Source organism: Apodemus sylvaticus, chromosome 6, assembly GCF_947179515.1.
Source record: "Apodemus sylvaticus chromosome 6, mApoSyl1.1, whole genome shotgun sequence".
Classification (NCBI taxonomy): Eukaryota; Metazoa; Chordata; class Mammalia; order Rodentia; family Muridae; genus Apodemus; species Apodemus sylvaticus.
In genome coordinates, this window is record NC_067477.1 from 120,396,226 (window position 1) to 120,420,502 (window position 24,277).

Genomic DNA, 24,277 nt, shown 5'->3' on the forward strand with positions numbered 1-24,277 from the left:
AAAAGACAATACTGCTCTATTCTAGAGATTTTACTGAAGATTTATGACTGGCTAACAAGAAAATTGGGATCTTTTCCCAAGGGGCTGATAAATAAGTGGAGGACATAGTAGCCAGGCATTTTGAATAAATGTCTGTACAAATTTATTCAAACTAGTGATCTCAGGTAGACAATCTATGAAAGGGACCCTGCTGCTTTGTCAGAAAACTCTAGGCCTGGTAAGGCCCAGTCATTTGTGATACTGTGTCATGGCCTGAGTGTACAGGAGGCAGGGATGAAAACTTGGGAATGTGCATTCAAATTAAGGTGGTAAGTGTATTAACTTGTGCAACAGCTAATGAGTTTTTAAAAAAAGACAAATCTTATTTTCTGAAGCTCTCTGTTAATATTATTTTGGAATATACCTAGATGTCAAAGTACGTTCATATGAGAATGGGTTTTAGTGACTAGTGAGATCAGTCAGACAATTTTCATTATGAAAACTGAAGATACATTTCTTTGTGGAAGTTCTTTGTCAAGACTATAAGCTTTTGATAAGTGAAGAAGAGTTTGAGTCTTAAACATCCATGCTATTATTTACTTAAAATTTGTCATAATCCAGCAGCATTTTTAGAAAATTGTCACATTTTATTTAAAGAGAAAATACCATGTCAGAAACAATGTTATTTGCTGTAAGTGGAAAATTAGTATTAAAATAAACTAATCTGAGCCGGGCTGTAGTGGCGCACGCCTGTAATCTCAGCACTCTGGGAGGCAGAGGCAGGTGGATTTCTGAGTTCAAGGCCAGCCTGCTCTACAGAGTGAGTTACAGGACAGCCAGGGCTATACAGAGAAACCCTGTCTCGAAAAAACAAAACAAAACAAAAAAAAAACTAATCTGAATAAAATAGCTTATTTTTTCTATAAATATGTTAACCCATATTCTCAAGGAAGAGTTCATAATTTTTTTGAACAGATTTATTTATTTTTATTTTATGTGTCTTGAGTGTTCTTCACCTCATATGTATAGTGTCTGCAAGATGTCAGAAGATGGTGTTCCATCCCTGAAACTGCAGTTAATAGATGGCTTTTAACTGTCATGTGGGTTCTGGGAACCAAGTCCAGGGGCTCTCTAGCCTCCTACAGAGGTGGTTGCACTTATATGTATGTTGCTGCATTATTCATAATATCTGGAAAGTTGAACCAGCTAAGTTATTGGATAATGAAATTATAGAGTGTGTGTGTGTGTGTATACAATGAAATTCAATTCAGCTCTAAAGTAACGCAAAGCTGTGAAGTTTGCAGGAAAATAGATGGAATTGTAAAGGTTAATATGCAGACTAAGAAAGAAAGCCTTTATGATTTCCTTCATGTGGACTTTAGTGTTTATTTGTATATAAAGTGGGTCTAAGTTGTGAAACAAGAGACCTGTCTGTTATGTGACAAAACTTTCCCTGGGGAAATGTAGCATATACATCTATTCACCCCAGATAGGGAGCCCATAGCAGACCAAACTACAGATGCTACCAAAGTGCAACTTGGTAAACCATGAGTTTAATTTTTTTTTAAATGCACATTGGTGTTCTGCCTGCATGAGCATGCCAGATCCTGTGGAACTGGAGTTACCGACAGTGTGAGCTGCCATGTGGATGCTGGGAATTAAACCCAGGTCTCCTTTGGAGGAGCAGCTGTTCTCTTAACCTCTGAGCCATCTCTCCTTCCCTGAGCTGTGATTTTCATTGGGGTTACTTACAGGAATACGGGTAAAGGGTTACTTACAGGAGCAAAAATGACTCAAAGACAGCTGTATCACCAAAGCCTACCCCAGCATGGGTGATAGCTCATAAAAGCTAGAAACCCTGGCACATACTACCTGCGGGCCACTCAATGTGTTGGATATTGTCCTTTCCAGGTGCCTCAGGTCTAAAACTCTTCAGGTTAGCTGGTCTGGCCTCAGAGTCTTGAAGCTTGGTTGTCTGAGTTTTCTTTACAGCTCAGCTTTTCTCAAGAGGCCTAGAAAATCTGCTAGGGACTTCCTGAACTATTGTTTTTCACCTTCCTGCTTAGGGAGCTTTTTTGTGGGAGGGAATGTTTCAGTCACAAAAGAAATTGGTTTTGGTTTTTTTTGGTTGTTTTGGTTTTGTTTTGTTTCTTGTTTTCTGTTTTTCCACACAGGGTTTCTCTGTGTAGCCCTGGCTGTCCTGGAAGTCACTCTATAGACTAGGCTGGCCTCGAACTCAGAAATCCACCTGCCTCTGCCTCCCAAGTGCTGGGATTAAAAGTGTGCCCCACCACTGCCCTACTGCCCCGCCACAAAAGAAACTGTACAACTAGACTAAGAGAAGGGAAAGAAATGCTGAGAAAGGGGAGGGAGTGCGGAATCAAAATGACATTATATGGAAGTGGGGAAAGCGAAAATAAAATGGAAATAGTCTGAAAGTCGGGATTGGAGAGATGACTCAATGGTTGAGAGTACTGACTGCTCTTCCAGAGGTCCTGAGTTCAAATCCCAGCAGCCACATGGTGGCTCATGGTGGCTCATGCCGGATGGACAGTGGTGGCACACACCTTTAATCCTAGCAGAGGCAGGCGGATTTCTGAGTTGGAGGCCAGCCTGGTCTACAGAGTGAGTTCCAGGACAGCCAGGACAACACAGAGAAACCTTGTCTCGGATAAAAACAAAACCAAAACCAAAAAACATGGTGACTCACAACCATCCATAATGAGATCTGACTTCCTCTTGTGGAGTGTCTGAAGACAGCTACAGTATACTTACATATATAAATAAATCTTTTTTAAAAAAAGTCTGAAAGCGCAAAAAGTGAAAATAAATCGTTTCTAATGCTATTGCTTAGTATTTTAAATGGGGAGAATTAGTAAACTAAAGAATTACTTCAGGCTCTTGCCAGGCGGTGGTGGCGCACGCCTGTAATCCCAGCACTCTGGGAAGCAGAGGCAGGCAGATTTCTGAGTAAGAGGCCAGCCTGGTCTACAGAGTGAGAGCCAGGACAGCCGGGGCTATACAGAGAAACCCTGTCTGGAAAAAACTAAATCCAAAAAAAAAAAAAAGACTTCAGGCTTTATCAAGAACTTTCCTTTAATGGAGTGTGTTCCCTTCCCCCTTCTTTCTCTGTGATTAATCTAAAACTTTCCTTTAGTAGAGCTTTCTCTCTGTGATTAATTTAATACCTCTTACCACCATTCATAGTCTTTGTTTTGTTAAGACAAGGTCTTGAACTAACTTTGTAGACCCAAGGCAGGAGATGCTCTTGCCTCTTTCTCTCGAGTGCTGGGATTCAAATTGTGCTACCATGCCCAGCATATTTCAATAGTTTTAGTTGTGTCAAAATTAGTAGAATACCACACCATATTTTTAAGACTTAATATTTTGGGACTAGAGAGCTAGCCCAGTTAAGAACATTTATTGCACTAGGTGGTGGTGGCTGCTCACGCCGGTAGTCCCCAGCACTCGGAAGGTAGTGGCACATGGATCTCAAACTTTAAAGCCACACTGGTCCACACGGTAAGTTCTAGGACAGCCAGAGCTACGCAAATTCTTTTCTCAAAAAAACAGAAAGAAAGGAAGGAAGTTAGTTGAACATTTATTGCTCTTGCAGAGCATCAAGATTCAGTTCTAGCACAACACACAGTACTTCACAGCCATCTATAACTCCAGTTCTGGTCAATTTGTCACCCTCCTCTGGCCTCTGTGGGCACCAGGCATAAATATGATCCACATACATGTACACAAAGTACTGATAAAATAAATGAAGATATATAAAAGAAGAGTTGGATGATAGGATGCATTTCTCCTAGGTACTTGGAAGGCTGAGTTAGGAGGTTTGCAGGTTCAAAGTCAGCATATGCAGCACAGTAATGCATTCTACCACTTCATCACCACCCCTCAAAAAGAAGATGCCCTGTCCCTTTAATAAAAGAACTGTACAGTGGACGGTCTTTTGTGTACATATTATTTCCACTTGAAAGAAAACATTATTGTCTAGTGTAAAGATTCATTCTGTTACCTATACAATGTCTGTACTGTGAAGATGTCTTGGATCCCTTTGTTTTGAATGAGAACCTTTCATCACTTGTTCAGAGGTAGGAGCAAATAGATTGTTTTATCTCTACAGATATTAACTATTGCATTCCCATAGCCAAACAATCATATTCTACAGCATTCAGGATTTCATGGCTTCTACCAAAAATTTGAGAGGCAGATTTACTGTTATTCAAAATTAGGCTTAATTGCTATAAGAGCAGAACACATGTGACATTCCATATAAGATGTTCTGAATGTAAAACTTTTCTTTGGCAATCTTCAAATAAGAATTCTTAATTTCCATGTTTCTTAGCAATCTCACAGGATCTTCCTAGTGAAAAGAAACCCATCACACGAACAAAATTTTGTTAGAAGTATCCCATTTCTTTAAAAAAAAAAAATCAATTGACATACTCTCTGAAAACGAAAAAAAATCTGATTCTCTTATTTTAAGCTCCATTGACATTGACCTTGTACAAATTCAAAGCCTTTCTTTCCATTCCCTCCCTGCTACTGAGTTAGCTTTCTCTAGAGTAAACCGCCCTGTTTTCTCTTCTTGTGCTTCTGCTTCTTATGCATGCAACATGAAAGTCCTGCTCCCTTAATCAAAAAGCATTTGACAGAGCCCCTTCTTTACACAGCACTTTTAAAATGGCTTTCACCAGGTTCATTTGTTCTCTTTAAGCATGGTATCAACTATGTAGCCCTTACTGCCCAGAACTCACTGTGTAGGCCTGGCTGGCCTGGAACTCTCAGCTATCTACCTGGCTGCCTTTTCAGTTGGTGTTATAACAACTGAAACAATGAAGCTGGTGTCTGTCTCCCTGCCCTCCCAACTGCAGCTGAGGACTAAACCCAGAGCTCTTGCTTCCAAAGGCTAACTCCCCAACCCTAGGGTTTCTTTTCAGTTAAGCTGGGTTGTCCCTGGTAAGCTAGTGAGGTGTTCCTTGTGGCCCCTCACATCTGGCAGTCACACAAGTAACATTACTGTATCTGGTGATTTTCAGGACCTAATATTTTGAAGCTAAAAGTGACTATGACTTAGCTCCTTCTGCCTGTGCCTTAGGTGCCTCCCAGTCCTGTGTGTTCATTCTTCCCATGGCATGGAAGCTGGCCCCTCCCCCACACCCATTTAAATCATTGAAAATTAACCTGGCACTTTAAAGTAGAGAGAGTTTAAGTAAAGCTGAAAATAAGTATTTTTAAAAGCTAGATTTTAAATTAATCATGGGACATCTCACGTTGGTTCTTGCCTCACTGTGGGCATGTTATACCAATCACTTTGATGCTTTCTGGAGGTATTGGAAGCCAGCAGTTCTAAAGTAAATTTTAAAAAACATCTTAATTAAAAAAAAAAAACCCTTACTTACTTTTAATCTTAATTTGCTTTAATCTATAATTGTTGGCAGAGGGCTTTACACTTAAAAAAAGAAGTACGGTAATTGTTTCATGGATAAATGTCGGTGCTAGTTTCCAGTTAGTCTACCCCTTTCAGGGAGCTTCTTCCTATGGCTGTGCTTTTAAAATGCTTAGTTCAACTATTTCAACTTTGGGCTTCAGTAGATTAGATAGAGTTTTCCATTTTGTACTATCAAGAAAATAGCTGTTTGAAGTTGTATTCCATTTCTGAATTACAAAGCCACATAATTCAGATAGCATATTCAGAGTAATAATCTGACTTAATTTTTGCAGTAGTAATAGTAAAAGCCATTAATACAACAATGTTGAGGTCTGGGCCTTTATAAAATAAATATAACATTTTGGTTTCTTTTGTGTTTGTCTGTGGGTGTGCATGTGCCATGGGAAACCTGGCAGTCAGGATGGTCTGCTGGAGGGAGTAAATTCTTTCCACAGTGTGAGTGCCCACTGTGCAGCTCAGATTAGCAGGCACAAGCCAGTTCCTTTACCAACCAAGCAGTCTTACTGGCCCCAGATGCTTGGGTTTTGGTTTGTTTCTGTTTTTAAATCTGCCCATTTGGCTCACATCCTGGTTCAGATTTTCTCCATGGAGCCAAACCTTACTTTATTCACTGTTGACTTGGAATTCACAGTGTAGAGGCAAATGTATACAGATAATTTTTTGTAATAGTAGAAACTTCAGTTGCTTCCTCGTATTTCTTCAGGGCAGTGATCACAACCAGATTCAGCGTATGCACAAAGCAGCGGATGCCATGGTAGCGGCCGTCGCTGATTGCTCTTACCATGTTGGATCCATTGTCAGTCTCAGAGACCTACTTCAAGCTAGGTGCCTTGAACTCAAATAGTTTTCACACAGACTTCAGGATGTGAGCTAAGGTATGGCCTTTTTTCATGAGCTGGGCCTACATATGGGTTGACAGTAATCTGCAACTTGTATAGAACGACAAGGGACTTCTGTCAGACAGTGAGTGGCTGCGATCACTGATAGGCAGGTACTGCTTATCCTTCCTCTACTTGAAAATCCTATTAGCATTTGGAGGGTTGTTGTTTTTTTTTTTAATATAAGTTTTTGACAAAGCAAGTATTCAAGTAAAAAGTAATTGATAACCTGTGTAAGAGTCAAAAATACACCTTTGTGATGATTTACCATTATCCTCAATGTGAAGCAATTGTTTTTATGAACTCGGTGTAAATTTTCTTCGATTTCTAGATTCTTGAACTGCTTTTAAAGTTTATTTAAAAAAATCATAAAACTTACTATCCTGCTAATACTCTTATAATAGCCTATCAGTAATCTTCTTTTAAAAATTGCAATTAAGCCGGGCGCTGGTGGTGTACGCCTGTAATCTCCTAGCACTTGGGAGGCAGAGACAGGCAGATTTCTGAGTTCGAGGACAGCCAGGGCTACACAGAGAAACCCTGTCTCAAAAAAAAAAAAAAGAAAAGAAAAAAAAAAAGAAAATTGCAATTAAGAATCAGTATTTATACTTAGGAGTAGGAATTAAAAATTAGTGGTTTCCCCAATATAACCTTCATGTCAGGCTGGTAAACAAATAAAGCATTTAATTACATTGATGTAGTTCACATTCCACATTGAAGAATTTTTTTTCAAAAAGAATATACATTTCTAGAGGGAAAAAAATGTGCTTTACTTTCATATCTTTCTCCTTAGCTGGTGAAATACACTAAACTGAAATCTTTTTCTCAGTACAGTAGCTCAGCTGCTGAAGGCTTAAGGTATCATCTACATTCTTTTTTTTTTTTTTTTTTAAGATTTATTTATTTATTATATGTAAGTACACTGTAGCTGTCTTCAGACACTCCAGAAGAGGGAGTCAGATCCCATTACAGATGGTTGTGAGCCACCATGTGGTTGCTGGGATTTGAACTCAGGACCTTTGGAAGAGCAGTCAGTGCTCTTAACCCCTGAGCCATCTCTCCAGCCCCATCTACATTCTTTTTAGCTGCAAACAAATGTTTTTTCAGATAACTTCCCACTTCCTATCATTATCCTTTTTCTTAGTTCACTATTTAAGCTTGATGATAGTCACTTAAAATTGGAAAGAGAAAGCCCTTGTAAATCAAGGGCAGTTACTGTAAAGGACCTTTCTTCTGTTCTCGACCCTTAGTATTTGAGTTGGTTACAACTTGAGACAGCTACAGTTGACAGCCTATTTGAGTTTTTCCTCAGGAATCATTCTTAAGAAATGGCCGATATTTGGGCTGGAGAGATGGCTCAGTGGTTAAGGGAACTGACTGCTCTTTCAGAGGTCCTGAGTTCAAATCCAGAAACCACATGGTGGCTCACAACCATCTGTAATGGGATCGGATGCACTCTTCTAGTATGTCTGAAAACAGCTACAGTGTACTCATATACATAAACTAAATAAATCTTTGAAAAAAAGAAAAAGAAATGGCTAGTATCACTGTTGAGCTGTAGGCTAAATTTTACTTCAGAATTACAAGATACCATGTCTTTGGTTTACTCTAGAAGTATAAGTATCTGATATTTCAGCTTTAAACCCTCTGCTTACTGGTAAACACAGATGTGTTCATATATATGTACATACATTGAGATTGATACGGAAGTGGTACACAGTCCCAGCATATGCTAAGTTGTTTTCTTGGTGACAAGGGAAAGTAGCCATTGGTTTTCCTTGACTTTTTTTTTTTTTTTAAGTATAGAATAGAGTTTATTCAGGGCATGGGGAAGGGGATTAAGAAGGTAGTAGAGGCAGAGAAAGGCAGAGTGAGAAGGAGAGAGGAGAGAAGGAGAGCCTGGCCGTGACTGCGGGAGAGGGGGAAGGGAAGGGGAGAGAGAAGCAAGCAGGAGACAGGCGTAGGAGATCGAGAGCCTCCTTGGCTTCTTTTGTGTGAGGAAAGGCAAGGACAGTGATCCAGAGACACACACACACACACACACACACACGGCACCTTTTCACGTTTGCTACTGTTGCATGTGCAGTTTTGACACATTGGAACCAAGTTGAGAGCACGTGCCTCTGAGCTGTATTTATTTGCTTCTGCTCACTGTGGGAGTGGCTTCTTAGTTTACTTCTTACTTTCTCCCTGTACTTAAGAAAGGAATTGCTTTTGAGCAGGTTTGTCTTTGTGATAAGATTCATTTTTGTCTGTACACAGCATATTATATTGTTAACATTCTACAACATTCTAAATTTAAAAATTTATTCTCAGCCAGGCATATTAAAGTACACAACTTAAATCCCAGCACTAGGGAGGCAGAGGCAGGTGAATCTTTTGAGTTTGAGGCCAGCCTGGTCTACAGAGTTAGTTCCAGGACAGCCAGAGCTACACAGAGAAACTATAGCAATAAAACAATAAGCAAAGATTCTCTGTGGCTTCATGCCTACTTTGTGTGAAATATTTTAATATAATGGTAAAAGTCTTTTTGTTGGTAGGTATTTATGTAAAAGTAAATGCCATACAGTTTAGATTTTGCCTTCAAATGATTTCATATGTTTTTATCTATGTTGTTTGTTTTGAAACCTCTACTGAATTAACAAGGATAAGTTATTTTGAAGATCTAAACAATAGTTAATTATTAAGTGTCAAGAGTTGGAATAGAAGTAAAAGAAATGCTTAATTTTGATTTTTAGTGAATCTTACATTGACCTGACACTATGTCTTGTACACTGAAACCTTGCTGTGACACTATGCTGTTGTGATAATTTGGTACAATGTTGGGTCGTTTTACATTCTGAAATGAAGTAATAGAGTGATCCTTTGAGGCGGTCTGTATTGCCCCTTCCTGTTAAAGCTGCACCGCAGGTGCACATGCTGCCTGCTAAGAGACCCGACCCTCATGCGGCCTACTCTTTCCTCTCTAGTACTAAGTTCCTTTGTTCTCAGAAATCAACATACTCAGTGAAATACAAGTAGTATTTTAAAATTATCATGTGCTTTTGATTCCAAGGCTTTATAAGACAAGAGATTGTTAGTTTACCACAGGAGTGTAAATGGTTCCTTTACCTCTGGGTACTTATAGTTCAGTATTTCTAAGTGTAGGTCTAAGGGCATAGCAAGCATTTGGTTGTTTAGCTTAATATTTATGTTATATTCCTTTTTTTGCCTTTTAACTGGACAGGAAGAGTCTGCCTATAGTTTTGTTATCTTAGGCGTTAACCTATGGCGTCCAGAGCAGTAGTGACTCTGACTAGCCTACCTTCTCATCACATGACAAGTGTAGCACATGCTCGGTTAGTTTTCATTTCTGTTGCTGAGTTCATATATTTTTATTTTCAATTTTAAAACTTAATTTTTCTTGCATTTCTTTCCATGTTTAAAATAAAATTTAGATCTAAAAGGGAAAATGTTAAAGCAGGAGTCAAGCCAGATGCACCTGATCAAGAGCCAGAAGGACTCACGCTTCTGGTCCCCGACATCCAGAGGACCGCTGAGATCGTCCACGCAGCCACCACCAATCTGCGACAAGCAAAGCAAGGCCAGTAGTGTTTTTTTTTTTTTCATTGCATGAAATTATATGATTTTTTTTTCATTACATGAAACGTTTTATTTAATAATTAAGAACTGTCTGGTTTTTTTCCTCATTTTTCAGAGAAGTTCTTGTATTTACAAATTCATTATGTGATAGGTTTTGTTCTTTGTCAGATTTTAATTAAGAGTATTTCTTGGGGCTGGAGAGATGGCTTAGCAGTTAAGAGCACTGGCTGCTCTTCCAAAGGTCATGTGTTCAGTTCCAGCAACTACATGGTGGCTCACAACCATCTGTAATGGGATCTGATGCTCTCTTCTGGTGTGTCAGCGACAGGATGCTTATATACAATAAATAAATCTTAATTTTAAAACAAAAACCTAAATAGATTAAAAAATAAAAGTATTTCTTGTTGTAGACTATTCATCTTGGCTAGGTGTAGTGGCACATGTCTTTAATTGCAGTACTTGGAACATGAAAGCAGATGGATCTCTGTGAGTAACAAGTTTTGGGTTAGCCAGGTCTATATAATGAGATTCCATCTCAAAAAAAAAAAAATAGAAAGAAAGAAAGAAAGAAAGAAAGAAAGAAAGAAGTTATTTCTTCTATATATGTTAAAAACTAAATGTAGTAGCTTAAGAACATACATATTCATTGAAGCCCTGGCATTAGAAAGCCCCGTTCTGTTGGCGCGGTAAGATGAGGCTGCCGCGTGTGGTGCACGTGGCTGTGGTCTCCTCCCAGGGGATGATGTAAGAGGATGGCTGGGAAGTCTGGTAGAAGTGGACAGGGAGAGTGCAGACAGGGACGGGCTGAGGAGAAGGGATTCCTCCGAGTGGGAAGAGGACAGGGCAATGGAATGTGATCAGAATGTACTGTACATGATGAAATACATACTATATACACGTGAAGCAGCATTTACATATGCTGATGAAATTTAAAATGCATATTTATGTTAGTTATTTTGTAATATTACAGAAAAAAAACTAGGTGAATACTCAAAGAAGGTGGCTATGAAACCCAAACCTCTGTCAGTATTAAAATCACTTGAAGAAAAATATGTGGCTGTCATGAAAAAACTGCAGTTTGGTAAGTAGAAGTTTCTCTTTGCCACAGGGCTATCGGCCCCTTCTAGCAATGCTGTTAAAGTGTTTGGAGGAAATGAGAGGATTCTAGAGTTGAGCTAGGATGCTGACGCTTCCCTGGGATTCTGCTCCTCACAGCATTCTCATCCTGATTTCAGCTCGTGCTTTCACAAGTGAGGGCACAAGAGGAGGCTGTAGAGCATGCAGGAAAGGGCTTGCTTTTGTCATCGTTCTGCATGCTAGGACTGAACCCAGGAGCCCATGCAAGCTAGGGATCTGCCCGGGCACTAGGCAACACCCCACCCTGAGGCCTTTCCTTTAGGGGACAGAGAGATGAGAGACTTCTTTATGACTTTGGTGTCATAAGAGCTGTTTGCCTACTGGTTCTCCACTTTGGTCTTCTGTCTCCTTTTAGATACATTTGAAATGGTTTCTGAAGATGACGATGGGAAATTGGGTTTTAAAGTAAATTACCACTACATGTCTCAGGTGAAAAATGCCAATGATGCCAACAGTGCTGCCAGAGCCCGCCGCCTGGCTCAGGAAGCAGTGACACTTTCCACCTCACTGCCGCTGTCATCGTCTTCCAGTGTCTTTGTACGCTGTGATGAGGAGCGACTTGACATCATGAAGGTAGAAAGCAGCTTTGTCCCCACCCTTCCTAGATTTTAAATTTAAACATGAATTCTGGTGACCGCTTGGGGCAGCCATAAAGGAGCTGTGATGTGATGTTAGTTCAGGGTGTGTAGATGAGACAGCATGTCAGGACAGTACGGAGGAGTGGCTGCTCGTGTGTCTGCTCCCTCACAGCCCGAAACCTGCTATCACAGGACTTAGGCTGAGCAGGAGGAGGCATAGTTACAGGGTAACAGCATCCTAGGTGCTGCACTCTGATCAGAAAATGGCTTTTTTCTCGAAATTTATCAGCAGTCTGTGGTTTTAAATGTCTAAGTTTTATGAATAAAGTATTAGCAATGTAACATAACTTGTACTTTTCTGTTTTAACATTGTGATGTGTCTTACCTTAAAGTCTAAGAAAACTGTTTTGGGAAACTAATTTGATATGTAGTGGGGAAAATGGCTTTATCTTGAAGATTTAATTCATCGGTTAACTAGTCCATCTTCCTCAGACAGCTAACAGATTGCTCTGCTGACTTCTCTGAGCCCTGTGGTATACATGTAAGAACTTTAGCCAAGAACCTCCAGAGTAAATCATTTGTAATCTGTGGCCTCCACATGTAGCTGTTGTAGGTGGTGGTGTATCTGTTAACTGACTCAGAAGAAAAATTCTCACAAACAAAAGTTCTTTACATTTTAAAAGAAGTTCGAGATTCAAGTAAACTTTCTTGATACAAATAAAAATTCATTTTAGACCAGGCTACCCTCTAACTCAGAGCTGTGCCTGCCTCTGTCTCCTGAGTGCTGGTATTAAAGTTGCATACCACCACTGCCTGGCAGCCATGCCATTCTTAATTCTCGTAAGAATCCTTTCTCTAGTCCCCCCCCCTCTCTCTGTGTGTGTGTGTGTGTGTGTGTGTGTGTCTTCTGATCCCAGTCATGCAGCTCTCTAAGTGTTCTTTAAGGTGCGCATGAGGAGACTCTCACAAATCTCTGTTTATATGCATCCCAGGTTCTGATAACTGGGCCAGCGGACACCCCTTATGCAAATGGCTGCTTTGAGTTTGATGTATATTTTCCTCAAGATTATCCTAGCTCACCTCCTCTTGTGAACCTAGAAACAACTGGGGGTCATAGCGTGCGCTTCAATCCCAACCTTTACAATGATGGCAAGGTAAGGAGGCTACTGTCTTTTGTTTCAAGGTCACACACTGATCTGAAGGTTGTTTGTGATTCAAACAAAAGTTGGTGTGGTTAGATTTTTTTTCTTCATTCTTAGCTTCCTCTATATGCACAGACAGATCAGCTTGAAAATAGAAGAAACTGAAAAGAAAAGGGCAAAACAACAGCTTCCATGAATCAATCCTTCTCAGAATACAGCATAACCAGTGTCTGGCTTGGTTTTAAAGGAGTAATACTCAGCATGGAATTTACTACTAGAATGCTATTAAACTACCCAATCAATGTAATTTTGGGTAGTTTTATAGCATTCTAGTGGTAAATTCCATGCTGAGTATTACTGCTTAAAAACCACGAGAAGATAAGACAGTATAGGGGCTGGAGAGATGGCTCAGTACTCAGGAGCACTATCTGCTTTCCAGATGCCCTCCTCTGGCCTCTGTGGCACCAGGCACACACATAAGCAGATGCTTCTTGGTGGTAAGAATAGCACAGTTCTAAAAATGGTCTTTTTATCAAAGCTGTGGCCAAGGTTTGGTTTCCTTTTCACTTTTATTTTCATCCAGTTTGACATGGGATGTTATTATTTCATCCTCATTGAATGATAAATCATAAAATTGAAACTAGATTTGTAGATTTCTTGCAGAAAGTTTAACAGAGGCACCATTTATTTTTCTTGGAAAAAACATGTTGGCTTTTCTTGATAGACCCTGAATCCCAAATGACATATAAAATACGATTTTGCTTAAGCGGTTCCTTCTGTAGGGCTGAGTGGGTAAAGACACAAGACACCATTATCCTTTGCATTTAGTATTTTAAGTGTCTTTGATGGATCACCCACACAAATAAATATACAGTGTAAAATTGCTCATTATTGTCATTCTGGGATCAGATGGATGGTCTCCTGCTTGTAGAGTAAATACTCTACTATGAGTAGTGCAATATGCCTCCAGTCCCTATCTTTAGACGGGACTCAGAACCACCTCTGAACTCCAGCTACAAGGGGATCTAATACCTCTAGCACTTGCACACATGTATACATACACACACCATTTAAAAAGAAAACTGTAAAAGAAAAAATGACGGTTGGGGCTGTAGAGATGATTCAGTGGTTAAGTGCTGTTCTGCTGTTGTAGAGGACCTACAGCATGTAGCCTCACAACTGCCTGAAACTCTGTTTTCTGGAGACCCAACACCCTTTGACCTTGGTGGGGGGGCACCTACATGCGAGTGGTGTTGGTGAGATGACTCAGTGGGTAAGAGCCCTTGTGATTAACCCTAACAACCTCAGTTTGAGTCTCTGAACCCTCATAGTGATAGAAGAGACCTGATTCTTCAAGCTGTCCCTGACCCCCTGCACATACCCACACACAGCCACAAAGAAATACATTTCACCAAAAGCTTCTGGGTTTTGGAAAAGTACTATAATTCATTAAGCTACATGTTGTGTAGGACTAGTGACGTAGTTTGTTGATAGTGTGCTTGCTTATTCACAAAGTCTTGACTGCATTGACTGGGTATGGTGGTCATCCCTTTTATCTGACCACTAAAGCAATGGAGGCAGGAGGATCAGAAACTCAAGGTCATCTTCTACTAGAAAGCTTTTTGAGAGCCAGCCTGAGTTACATAAGCAACTTGTATCAACCAACAAAAGGAGATGCATGCTATTTCTGCAGATGTGGATATAATCCGGGTGTGGAGTTCCTTATGAAGAAGCTGTTACTCCACAAGGGTTTGGGTCGCATGGGAAGATGCAGTGGGCTCTTACAGACTTAGATGCACTTTGACATGAGAGCATAATGACTTTATTTCCAGCTGAGACAGTTTGCTATAAATTCTGTTAAACTCTGTCTTTTCTTCTCAAGGTTTGTTTAAGCATCCTGAATACATGGCATGGAAGACCAGAAGAGAAGTGGAATCCTCAGACATCAAGCTTTTTGCAAGTAAACAAAGTTTCTCTGACAGATTTACTTATATGCTAAGATTTGTGTATGCCGCAGGGTGGGGGGGGGGGTGAGAATAGTGACTAAAATAAACAGAGAAAACTGTTTTAAAGACAGGAAATAATAAATAGTTTAACGTCTCAAGTTATGACATAAGATAAACAGTCTTGTCAAGACCAAGTTGTTTCATAAGTTCTTAAAGGGCAGTATGCTGCGAAGGTGATTTGGGTCTGTATCCTCCTGTGAGTAGAATTTAATACACTGTTGACACTATCTACTTCTTCATGTATGATACGGTTCTAGTTAGAGTTTTTACTTAACTAATGCCTAAAATTAATTCCTGGAATTAATAAAATTTAATAGTTGTAGTTTCTATTATCAGAGCATATATCAGAGCATGATATATAAGATTTAAAAATCTTCAAAACTTACATTTCTGTAAGATAGTGAGTGCATAAAATCTATTACATAGTATCTCATTTCTGCTCATCATTTTACTTTATAATAAATAACTCAGACCCTCAGCTATAGGGAGAGCTTAGCGAGGCATATGTTCACTAGAGTACTTATTCATTTAGGAAGCACAGACACAGTACTTAGTCAAGGTTGTTATATAATCCCTTGAATTCACTGTACAATTTAGTGCTTAAAAAAAAAATACAACTGGAATTTATCATCAGGTAAGGCTTTAGTAGGCTAACTAAAAGTTGATCTATCCTAAAAGTTTATTTTCTTTAATGCTAGTTTGTGTTAGATAAGAAATGTGAAAATAAATTCCCTCTGAGGAATTTTAAAGATAAACAACATTTAAAAATGAAAAAAAAAAAAAAAACCTGAAAGAAATTAGCCGGGAATTGTTCCTGTCTAAAGGAAATGCAGGGACAAAAGGGTAGAGAGCAGAGACTGAAGGAAAGGCCATCCAGAGACTGCCCCAGCTAGGGAAAAAGAGTTATCTACTTTAACTTGAATAAACTAGGAAATTTGAACCTTTTTCTTTTTTTTAAGATTTGTTTTTTATTGGTTATTTTATTTATGTACATTTCAAATGTTGTCCCCTTCCCAGTTTCCCCTCTGCAATCCCCCATCTAATCCTCCTCACCCCCCCCCATGAGGTCCCCTACCCACCCACCCATTCCCACCTCCCCACCCTGGCATTCCCCTACACTGGGGAATCGAGCCTCCACAGGACCAACATTCCCCCCCTCCCCATTGATCCCAGATAAGGCCATCCTCGATATATATGCCCCTGGAGCTGTGGATCCCCTCATGTGTACTCTTTGGTTGGTGGTTTAGTCCCTGGGAGCTCTGGGGTTACCCTGATATCTATGACTCAGCTGAGATAGTATGGATGGATGTTTTGTCTCCTTTTTTGTATGTCCACCACATGCATATGCTGAGAATCAAACATGGGCCCTCCAAAAGAAAGAGCAGCTCTTTCCAGCCCCCAGTATCAGGTTTTATTTCTTTGTTTTGTTTTATACCAGAATCTGTGGAAACATGCTTATAGAGACTCCTTGGAGGTGAAGCAGGATAGCAGTTTAGTTGCAGTAAACCTGTCTCTTAATAACTTTTTGACTTTCCTCTATTCCTCAGGTGTTGGTCTCTGTCCAGTCCCTTATCTTAGTAGCTGAGCCTTACTTCAATGAACCAGGATATGAACGGTCTAGGGGCACTCCCAGTGGCACACAGAGCTCTCGAGAATACGATGGAAACATCCGACAAGCAACCGTTAAATGGGCAATGCTAGAACAAATAAGGAATCCTTCACCGTGCTTTAAAGAAGTATGTGGGATAGAGTTAACTACTTCTAGACATTTGATGATAGGCTGTTGGTATTATATACTGTAAATTTACAGAATCTGATATACTAAGCTTTACTTCTTATAACTAGCAATTAATCCTAAAGTCATTAATAACAAAGTGCAATTAGTAACGTTTAAAACCACATATCCTGGAAGACACCAGACTTTACCTTGGAACTTTTATATTTAAACTTTACATGATTGTATGCAGGTGCACATTTAGTACTGGCTCAGTGGGTAAAAACCTTTTCCTCCAAGTCTACCCACCAGTGTTGGATTCCTGAGAGAAGGAAAACTAAAGCCTTTGACCTCTATTTGTGCTATGGCATACATGCATACCCACAATAAAAAATAAATGTAATTTGTAAATTTAAAAAAAGCTTAGATTTTTTTAAATTTGTGTGGAGTGGAATGTATGTATGCACATAAGTCCAAATGCCCGGAGAAGCCATCAGCTCCCTGGGAGCCTGACGGAACAGTGGGTACGAGTCTCCTGACAGAGTGATGGAACTACGAATAAGTCTTTTGTAAAGCTATGTACTCTGAGCCGTCTCTTCAGTTCCTGAGTTCTCTTCGAAAAATAAAATTTTTTCAGCTGCCAGTGTGTTAAAAATCTTTTTTTCTTGCTGATTTATTCCCATTTGTTTTATGTTGCCTTATGTGTATCCTGTGCTATTTAGATGGGATTACTTGGGTATCTGATCAGTGTTGGGTATTCTTTACCATGATACAGTGAGTATTTCAGTGTGTGCCATCTGATGTTCTGAGGTTGATTTGTAATGACCCACATGAAACCAGATTTTCTGGACAGATAAACATTGTAATGCCTAAAATTTGTATTTTAGTAATGCCGTAAACTTTGACTTTTTGATGTGTAGACATGCTCTGTTCTATTGTTTTTATTTCAAGGTCATACACAAACATTTTTACTTGAAAAGGATCGAGATCATGGCCCAGTGTGAGGAGTGGATTGCAGACATCCAGCAGTATAGCAGTGATAAGCGAGTGGGCAGGACTATGTCTCACCATGCTGCCGCTCTCAAGGTGAGTGAGTTAGGAAGTCACTGACTCGGGGATTCCCAAAGAAGGAGACTGTTAGAGAAAGGGAATAGATAGGTGCAATAGCTTTGACAGAGGGCTGGAACTTCTTCAAATTAGAAGTGGCTACAGGACCAGATCCCAAAGATGTGACAGGGGTCAGAGGTTGGTGGGGTATTGGGTCCTTGAAGTTTGTTTAATTTTGTTTTAATTTATTTATTTATAATACAATATCAGCCCTTCCTCTCCCCCCAGGACCCCCTCATGTAAGTCCTCCCCCATTCCCCTTAGAAGGAGAAGGTCCCTCTGGGTATCGTCCCCCACAAACCCACACATCAAGTTGCTGCAGGACTAGGCACATCCTCTCTAACTGAAGTCAGACAACACTGTCCATTTAGAGATGGAGAACCACAGACGAGCAGGTAGGCAGCAGGCTCAGGGACAGCCCCTGCTCTGGTTGTTGGAGGACCCACATGAAGACCAAAATGCTCATCAGCTATGTGCAGGGGGCCTGCATCCAGCCTGGGCTCTCTCATTGGTGGGTGGTTCAGTCTCTGGGAGCCCCCAAGGTCCAGGTTAGTTGACTCTTTAGGTCTTCCTGTGGTGTTCCCTGTCTTCTTCAGGTCCTTTGGTCTTTCTCCCAACGTTTCTGTAAGACTGCTGAGCTCCAGTTGATAGCTGGGCGTGAGTCTCTGCATCTCTTTCCATGGCTGCTGGGACAGAGAACAGATGCTAGGCCCCTGGCTGCAGCCGTCACAGAGTGCCATTAATATGTCAGGGATTGGTGCTTGCCCATGGGAGGGGTCTCAGGTTGGAGCAGTCATTGGGGAGCCATCCCTCAGACTCTGCTCTGTCATTTTCCCTGCACATCTTGTAGCAGGACACATTTTGGGTAGAAGGCTTTGTGGGTGTTACTCTCCTCTCCTTGTACTGGGAGTCCTGCCTGCCTAAAGGAAGCAGCTACTTCAAAATCCATAGTCTCCACTGCTAGAAACCTCAGCTAGAGTTACCCTATTAGACTCTGCAAGGCCTTTCTTCATCCCAGGTCTCTGGCACATCCTAGAGATTGTCCACATGACTTTTGTATTTAATCTTTTAGCTTTACCTTATGCCTCTTGCCTTACATAATTTTATTTCTTGCTATTGTTATGAAGAAGGTAAAAGATAGAGGGCTTCTAATAGCTGGTTAGGAATAACCATTGGAAGAGCAGCCAGATTTGTGGGGGGTAGGCAATTGTATTTTACTTGAGCATTCATTGATGGAAATGAAGATACATTGGCTTTGCAGAGTGTTTCCCACACATGGGCATCATTCTTTGTACAGCCACCCATTTTGCTGCTTCCAGATAATCATTTTATTCTTTGGTCCTTTCCTCTGCCAGATATCTGCGTTCTGTGTGTGCAGTGTTCCCCGTCCTCCTGCCTTCTGTGTGTGCAGTGTTCCCCGTCCTCCTGCCTTCTGTGTGTGCAGTGTTCTCTGTCCCTCCTGCCTTCTGTGTGTGCAGTGTTCTCTGTCCCTCCTGGCTCCTTTCCTCTTTGTTTTGCAGTCCTTAAAAAGATGGAAGTGGTCAGTTGTAGTGGCACACATCTTTAATCCCAGTACTTGGCAGGGGTGGGTTCCCAGATAGCCAGTGCTACTTACTATGACCCTCTCTCAAAACATAAATAGCTGATAATAAGAATGCTGCTTTTTCAGGTATGATTTCTTTATTTTCCCAGTACAGAAATATTTATGAGTGACAAATCGTATGATATCTGGGATTTGTTTCCAAATAACAAAAATGAATAGATAAGTCAGACCAGCCAGGGATTGGTAGTTATTGAAGCTAGGTTCTGTATCCATGTGCATTGACTTGTCTACTCTGCCACTTTTGTACACAGTTGAAGTTTTTACATTATGGAGACTTTAGAGCCATGACTGGTAGTATGTGTTCTGTGTCCCAGCACTATGCATCTCTGTACCAGAAGGGTAGGAATTCAAGACTACACTTGGCTAGTGAGGCAGCTGTCTAAGGATAGAACACTTTGCTTGCTCTGTGCTAGTTCTGTTATGTCCAATACTGGGAACCAGTTTGTGTCCTGTACCAAAGAGGAGCAAGGACTTGTGCACTTTGTGGGTCTCTTCTCTCTCCTTACACCGTGCCTACCATCTCTTCTCCATTTATGTTTCAGTTCCAGTTTCACTTCTGAAAGGAAGCCTTGCCCAAACGCTGAGGTTACTCATGAACATACCCACCCATCCCAGATTAACACTTCCCTCTTCTAGTCATCATAAACTGCTTGCTGGCTTTTTCCCTGTGCCTTGTTTATTCTCATTCTCTCTCTCTCTCTCTCTCTCTCTCTCTCTCTCTCTCTCTCTCTCTCTCTCTCTCTCTCTCTCTCTCTCTCTCTCTCTCTCTCTCTTTCTCTCCTGAGATCCAATTTATATCTGCCTCCCTTTCTCTTGTGGTCGTTGGGTTGAAATTCTAGACATTTACTCTTTAAAGATGATTTGTAAGACAAACCTAAAAGTCATGGATCTGAAAAAGGGACTGGTAGGGATGGGGCAGGTTTGATAGGGACAGGAGGGAGCCGGGCGGTGGTGGCGCACACCTGTAATCCCAGCACTCTGGGAGGCAGAGGTAGGTGGATTTTTGAGTTCCAGGACAGCCTGGTCTACAGAGTGAGTTCCAGGACAGCCAGGGCTACACAGAGAAACCCTGTCTCGAAAAACCCAAATCCAAAAAACCAAAAAAAAAACACAAAAAAACAAAAATAAACCAAGATAGGGACAGGTGGGAGGGTGGAGAGAGCATCAGGACTCGTGCATGCATGAAGCTGACAGAAAATAAAATGAATCAATTAAAATGTGATTCTTCAAACATGTTTCCTTCAGCATCTCCTGACTTGTGTTACTAATGATTTCTCCTAGATGACCTCATTAGGCATCAAGAGCAGGACTGTACCTTCCATCAGAAAGATTCTTCCAGCTTGCTACACTTACTTTCCAGACTGCCCCTTTCTCTCAGATATGTAGATACTGCTTAACTCCCTTCATGTAGTTACTGTGCTTAGTGGGAGACCCTTCGGTCTCACCTCTTCTTCCTGGCGCACAGCAGATTGACATTCCTGCATAGGTGCTCAGGTGTGGCTTTGCTCGCACACATCCTCTCCACCTGCAGGCTGCCTGTGCTGCTCTGGTCTGCTGTTCCACCTGCAGGCTAGCTGTGACTGCTCTGGTCTGCTATTTCAGCGCTGGCTTTTATATGACGTTATTTTATTGTATTATTTTGAAGGTTGCTTTGTATTTGTTTATGAGACGGGATCTCACTCTCTAGTCATGGCTGTCCTGAATCTTAACTATGTACACCGAGATGCACTCAAACTCAGATCTGCCTTCCTCTGTCTGCCCAGTGCTGGACTTAAGAGACATGAGCTGCCATGCCAAAATACTGTATTATTTTTCTGTCACTCTGACTTAGAAATCCTGTATTTCCAAACTGGTAAAGATTTTCATTCTTTCAACTACACTTTTGCTGAAGAAGGCTAGTCAGGGAAGGACATAGAACAGCTGAGTTCCTAATACAAGTATAGTATCCCACCGCTCCCAAGTTCTCATAATAGTGAAATGTATCTTTTTCCTTCCTTCCTTCTTTTTATTTTATTTTATTTATTTTATTTTTATTATTTTTTTGTTTTTTGGTTGTTTGATTTGGGTTTCTCGAGACAGGGTTTCTCTGTGTAGCCCTGGCTGTCCTGGAACTCACTCTGTAAACCAGGCTGGCCTCAAACTCAGAAATCCGCCTGCCTCTGCCTCCCAAGTGCTGGGATTACAGGTGTGCGCCACCACCACCCGGCAACTTTCTCCTTCCTTAGGGTTTTTATCACAGTGGAAAGGAAATAAGTGCTGAAGGATTTTTAGATTCGAATGTGGTGATAGTGTATGACCGTCTCAACCTTTGTCTCTCCATCACACTTCAGCTAGTTTTCAGGCTTCACCAGCTACAGCATCTGTCTGTTGTGCTCCTTGCCCCTGTTTTGTTAGTGATTACTGAAGCATCTTTTATGTGTAAAGATTGTTCTGTGAAAACTGCATAGTGGGGCGTCCAGATCGCTCAGGGACTAAAGGCATTTGCCACCATGCCTGATGACCTGAGTGTGATCCAAGACCCTCATGGGGCAAAGGAAAAGACTGACTGCTGCAAGTTGTCTTTCGTCTCCTCATGTGCACATGCCTATACTAATGCACTCCCAAAATCAATGTTTTTAAATTAGTTAATTTTCAAAATCAGCTAGTTACCTCTTCTGTTCATCATAAACTGTTTTCTTTTGAAAAACTTCAATGTGCTATTTTCATTCATAAGCATCCAATCATTCTTAGCATCTTATATTCTAAGGCAAGATGTGATAACACAGCTATTTAGTCTCTAGATATCATTTTATATGTGTTTAAAATTTTAAAATCTGAATGATAAAATTATTTCTCATGTTTCTTCTGAGTCAAAGTAAAACAGTGTAGAAACTTTTGCAAATTTTATAGGGTCCTGCCATTGAAACACGCTTGTTTCCATTGCAAACATAGCAGTGTATATGTGGGCTGTGTTTTGTAGTTTAGGTTTTTGTTTGGTGGTTGTATATTATGTGGTGTGTATCTTCCCACTCACCCCCAAGTACTAAAGGTCAAACTCAGAGCCTTACACATGCCAGGCAAGTGCTATATTGTTTGATAAATACCCAATCTGGGCATATTTTAATTTAATAGAATACGTATATCAAACTGCTGCTGTTTGTAAGTCATTGGTGATGCTGACCCTGAGGCCAGGGTCAGAGCGCATGCAGGTTCTGTGGAGCTATACTACGGTTTTGAAGAGGTGAGGTTTAGTCTTTTGTACCTGTATAGAATGTTACTCTGAGCTTTTCAACATCTGGAATTAATTTTAGGTTTAGGAATTTGCCTTTGTGTATGTGCATATGGGGGTTTTACAAGCCCTGGAACTTGAGTTGCAGACTGGTGTGAGTTACCATATGGTATTGAGAATTGAACCTGGGTCCTTATGAAAAACAGCCAATGTTCTTAACCTCTGAACCATCTGACCAGCCCCTAATTTGGGGATCCTTGAGAATTTTGTTTACTATGTGTTTTAAATGTGTGATACACTGGCTGCCATAAGAAGATAGTAAATATTTGTACACTTGATATTGAAGTATGTTAAAACCAAAGTCTTAAGTTTCGGTGATATGCAAGAATCACAGTGTTCATACTTCTGATCTGATATTAGCAATTTTCTCCACCTAGCGCCACACTGCTCAGCTCCGAGAAGAGCTACTGAAACTTCCCTGCCCTGAAGGCTTAGATCCAGACATTGAGGATGCCTCCCCGGTGTGCAGGGCCACAGCAGGTGCTGAAGAGACTCTAACACACGACCATGTCAAACCCAGCAGCAGCAAAGACCTCCCCAGTGACTTCCAATTATGAGCTGCATTGATATGGATTTCGTAGACACAAAGGCTTCGAAGCACAAGCCAAATATGTCAATATTTGTATGTAAGAAACTAATTATGTAATAGGTAATGAAACTGAAACTATACTATGCCCTTAAGGAGATCCAGTTTAATTCAAGGTGATCTTTGATTTACCTGTACAAGAGTGTAAACTTTTTTGTGCTTTTATTTTTCAATTGTGAGAACCACTGATTGGTATGTTCAACAAATTTGTGTATACAAAGAAATGGATAAATCACTGATCTATAAGGGAAACTACCTTAGGAAAGAATGTTTACTGAATGTTTATCTTTTTTTTTTTTTTTTTTTTTTTTTACTGTAGAGTGAGAGGTTGTTAACAAAGAATATATATTGGTCATTCTTACAACTACTATTTAAAGTCAGCAACTTTTCACTGAATTTGATAGATTTTATGTTTGGCCATATCTTCATGCTCATATTTGATTTCTGAAGACTTCCTACGTACACTTTAATAAAAGTTAAACAGACATAGCCCCTCTTTTTTGATTTACTGGTACATTTTTAAGTAATAAATCTGCCATAAAATGCACTATAGCTGGAGACTTGCACTTGTATGGATGAATTTATTACATTCAACATATTTAATTTTATGCCTTCTAAGATGCAGAAAAAGAAATAAATGAACATGATTTTATTCTATGCCAAACATTTGGGCCTCTGAATGTATCCATTATTTGAATTTAATATATGAAAAGGTATGGTCAATTGGAAAAGTCACTTTAAACTATTTTCCTCAAGGGCTCGTCTTATTCCTGGACTGTGCAGTTTTGTTCCTGAAGTCACATGTATGTATCATACAGAGGCTCTGTAGAGGAGAGAGGCTGGGCCTCTCTGGTGCTGTTACAGTTCGTGCTGTACCTGCCGTACAGGCTCATTTTCATGCAAATTCTTCCTGGAGCCAATAAATAAAACTTAGGTGAATTAGTATGTCTTGTTTCTAAAATAGTTGCCATGGTGTGCAATGGTATTTCTACAGAAGATCTTTTTGAGACTTGAGCATGGGGACACAAATGTGTTTGTAAGAGCAGTTATCATAAAGGAAACTGACAGCTGGACATAGTGGCACACAGTTTTGATCCCAGGAGGGACATTCTTATCTTCACACTTCATATTCCAGCACAACCAGGGCTATGTCGGAAGACCCTGTCTGCCGAAAGCAGAAAATGAAAAAGAGCTGGTGTGACTGTTGATAATATTTATGTAGAGTTGGCAGCCTGG

The 24,277-nt window shown here is 40.4% G+C and overlaps 1 protein-coding gene across 14 annotated transcripts in view; it reads left to right on the plus strand.

Moving 5' to 3' along the window:
• Positions 1-23,986, plus strand: part of Birc6 (baculoviral IAP repeat containing 6) — a 178,184-nt gene extending 154,198 nt beyond the window's left edge. For 13 of the 14 annotated variants that reach the window (XM_052186357.1, XM_052186360.1, XM_052186361.1 and 10 more), the window contains 8 exons: positions 9,756-9,901; positions 10,871-10,981; positions 11,393-11,610; positions 12,608-12,769; positions 14,640-14,717; positions 16,311-16,499; positions 17,429-17,563; positions 22,833-23,986. In XM_052186357.1, coding sequence (XP_052042317.1) covers positions 9,756-9,901; positions 10,871-10,981; positions 11,393-11,610; positions 12,608-12,769; positions 14,640-14,717; positions 16,311-16,499; positions 17,429-17,563; positions 22,833-23,012 — 1,219 coding nt within the window. In that variant the 3' untranslated portion in view covers positions 23,013-23,986. Of the gene's footprint in view, positions 1-6,143; positions 6,316-9,755; positions 9,902-10,870; positions 10,982-11,392; positions 11,611-12,607; positions 12,770-14,639; positions 14,718-16,310; positions 16,500-17,428; positions 17,564-22,832 lie in introns of those variants that run through there. The other variant, XR_007978414.1, reaches the window with a different exon arrangement.
• Positions 23,987-24,277: the final 291 nt, after the last annotated feature.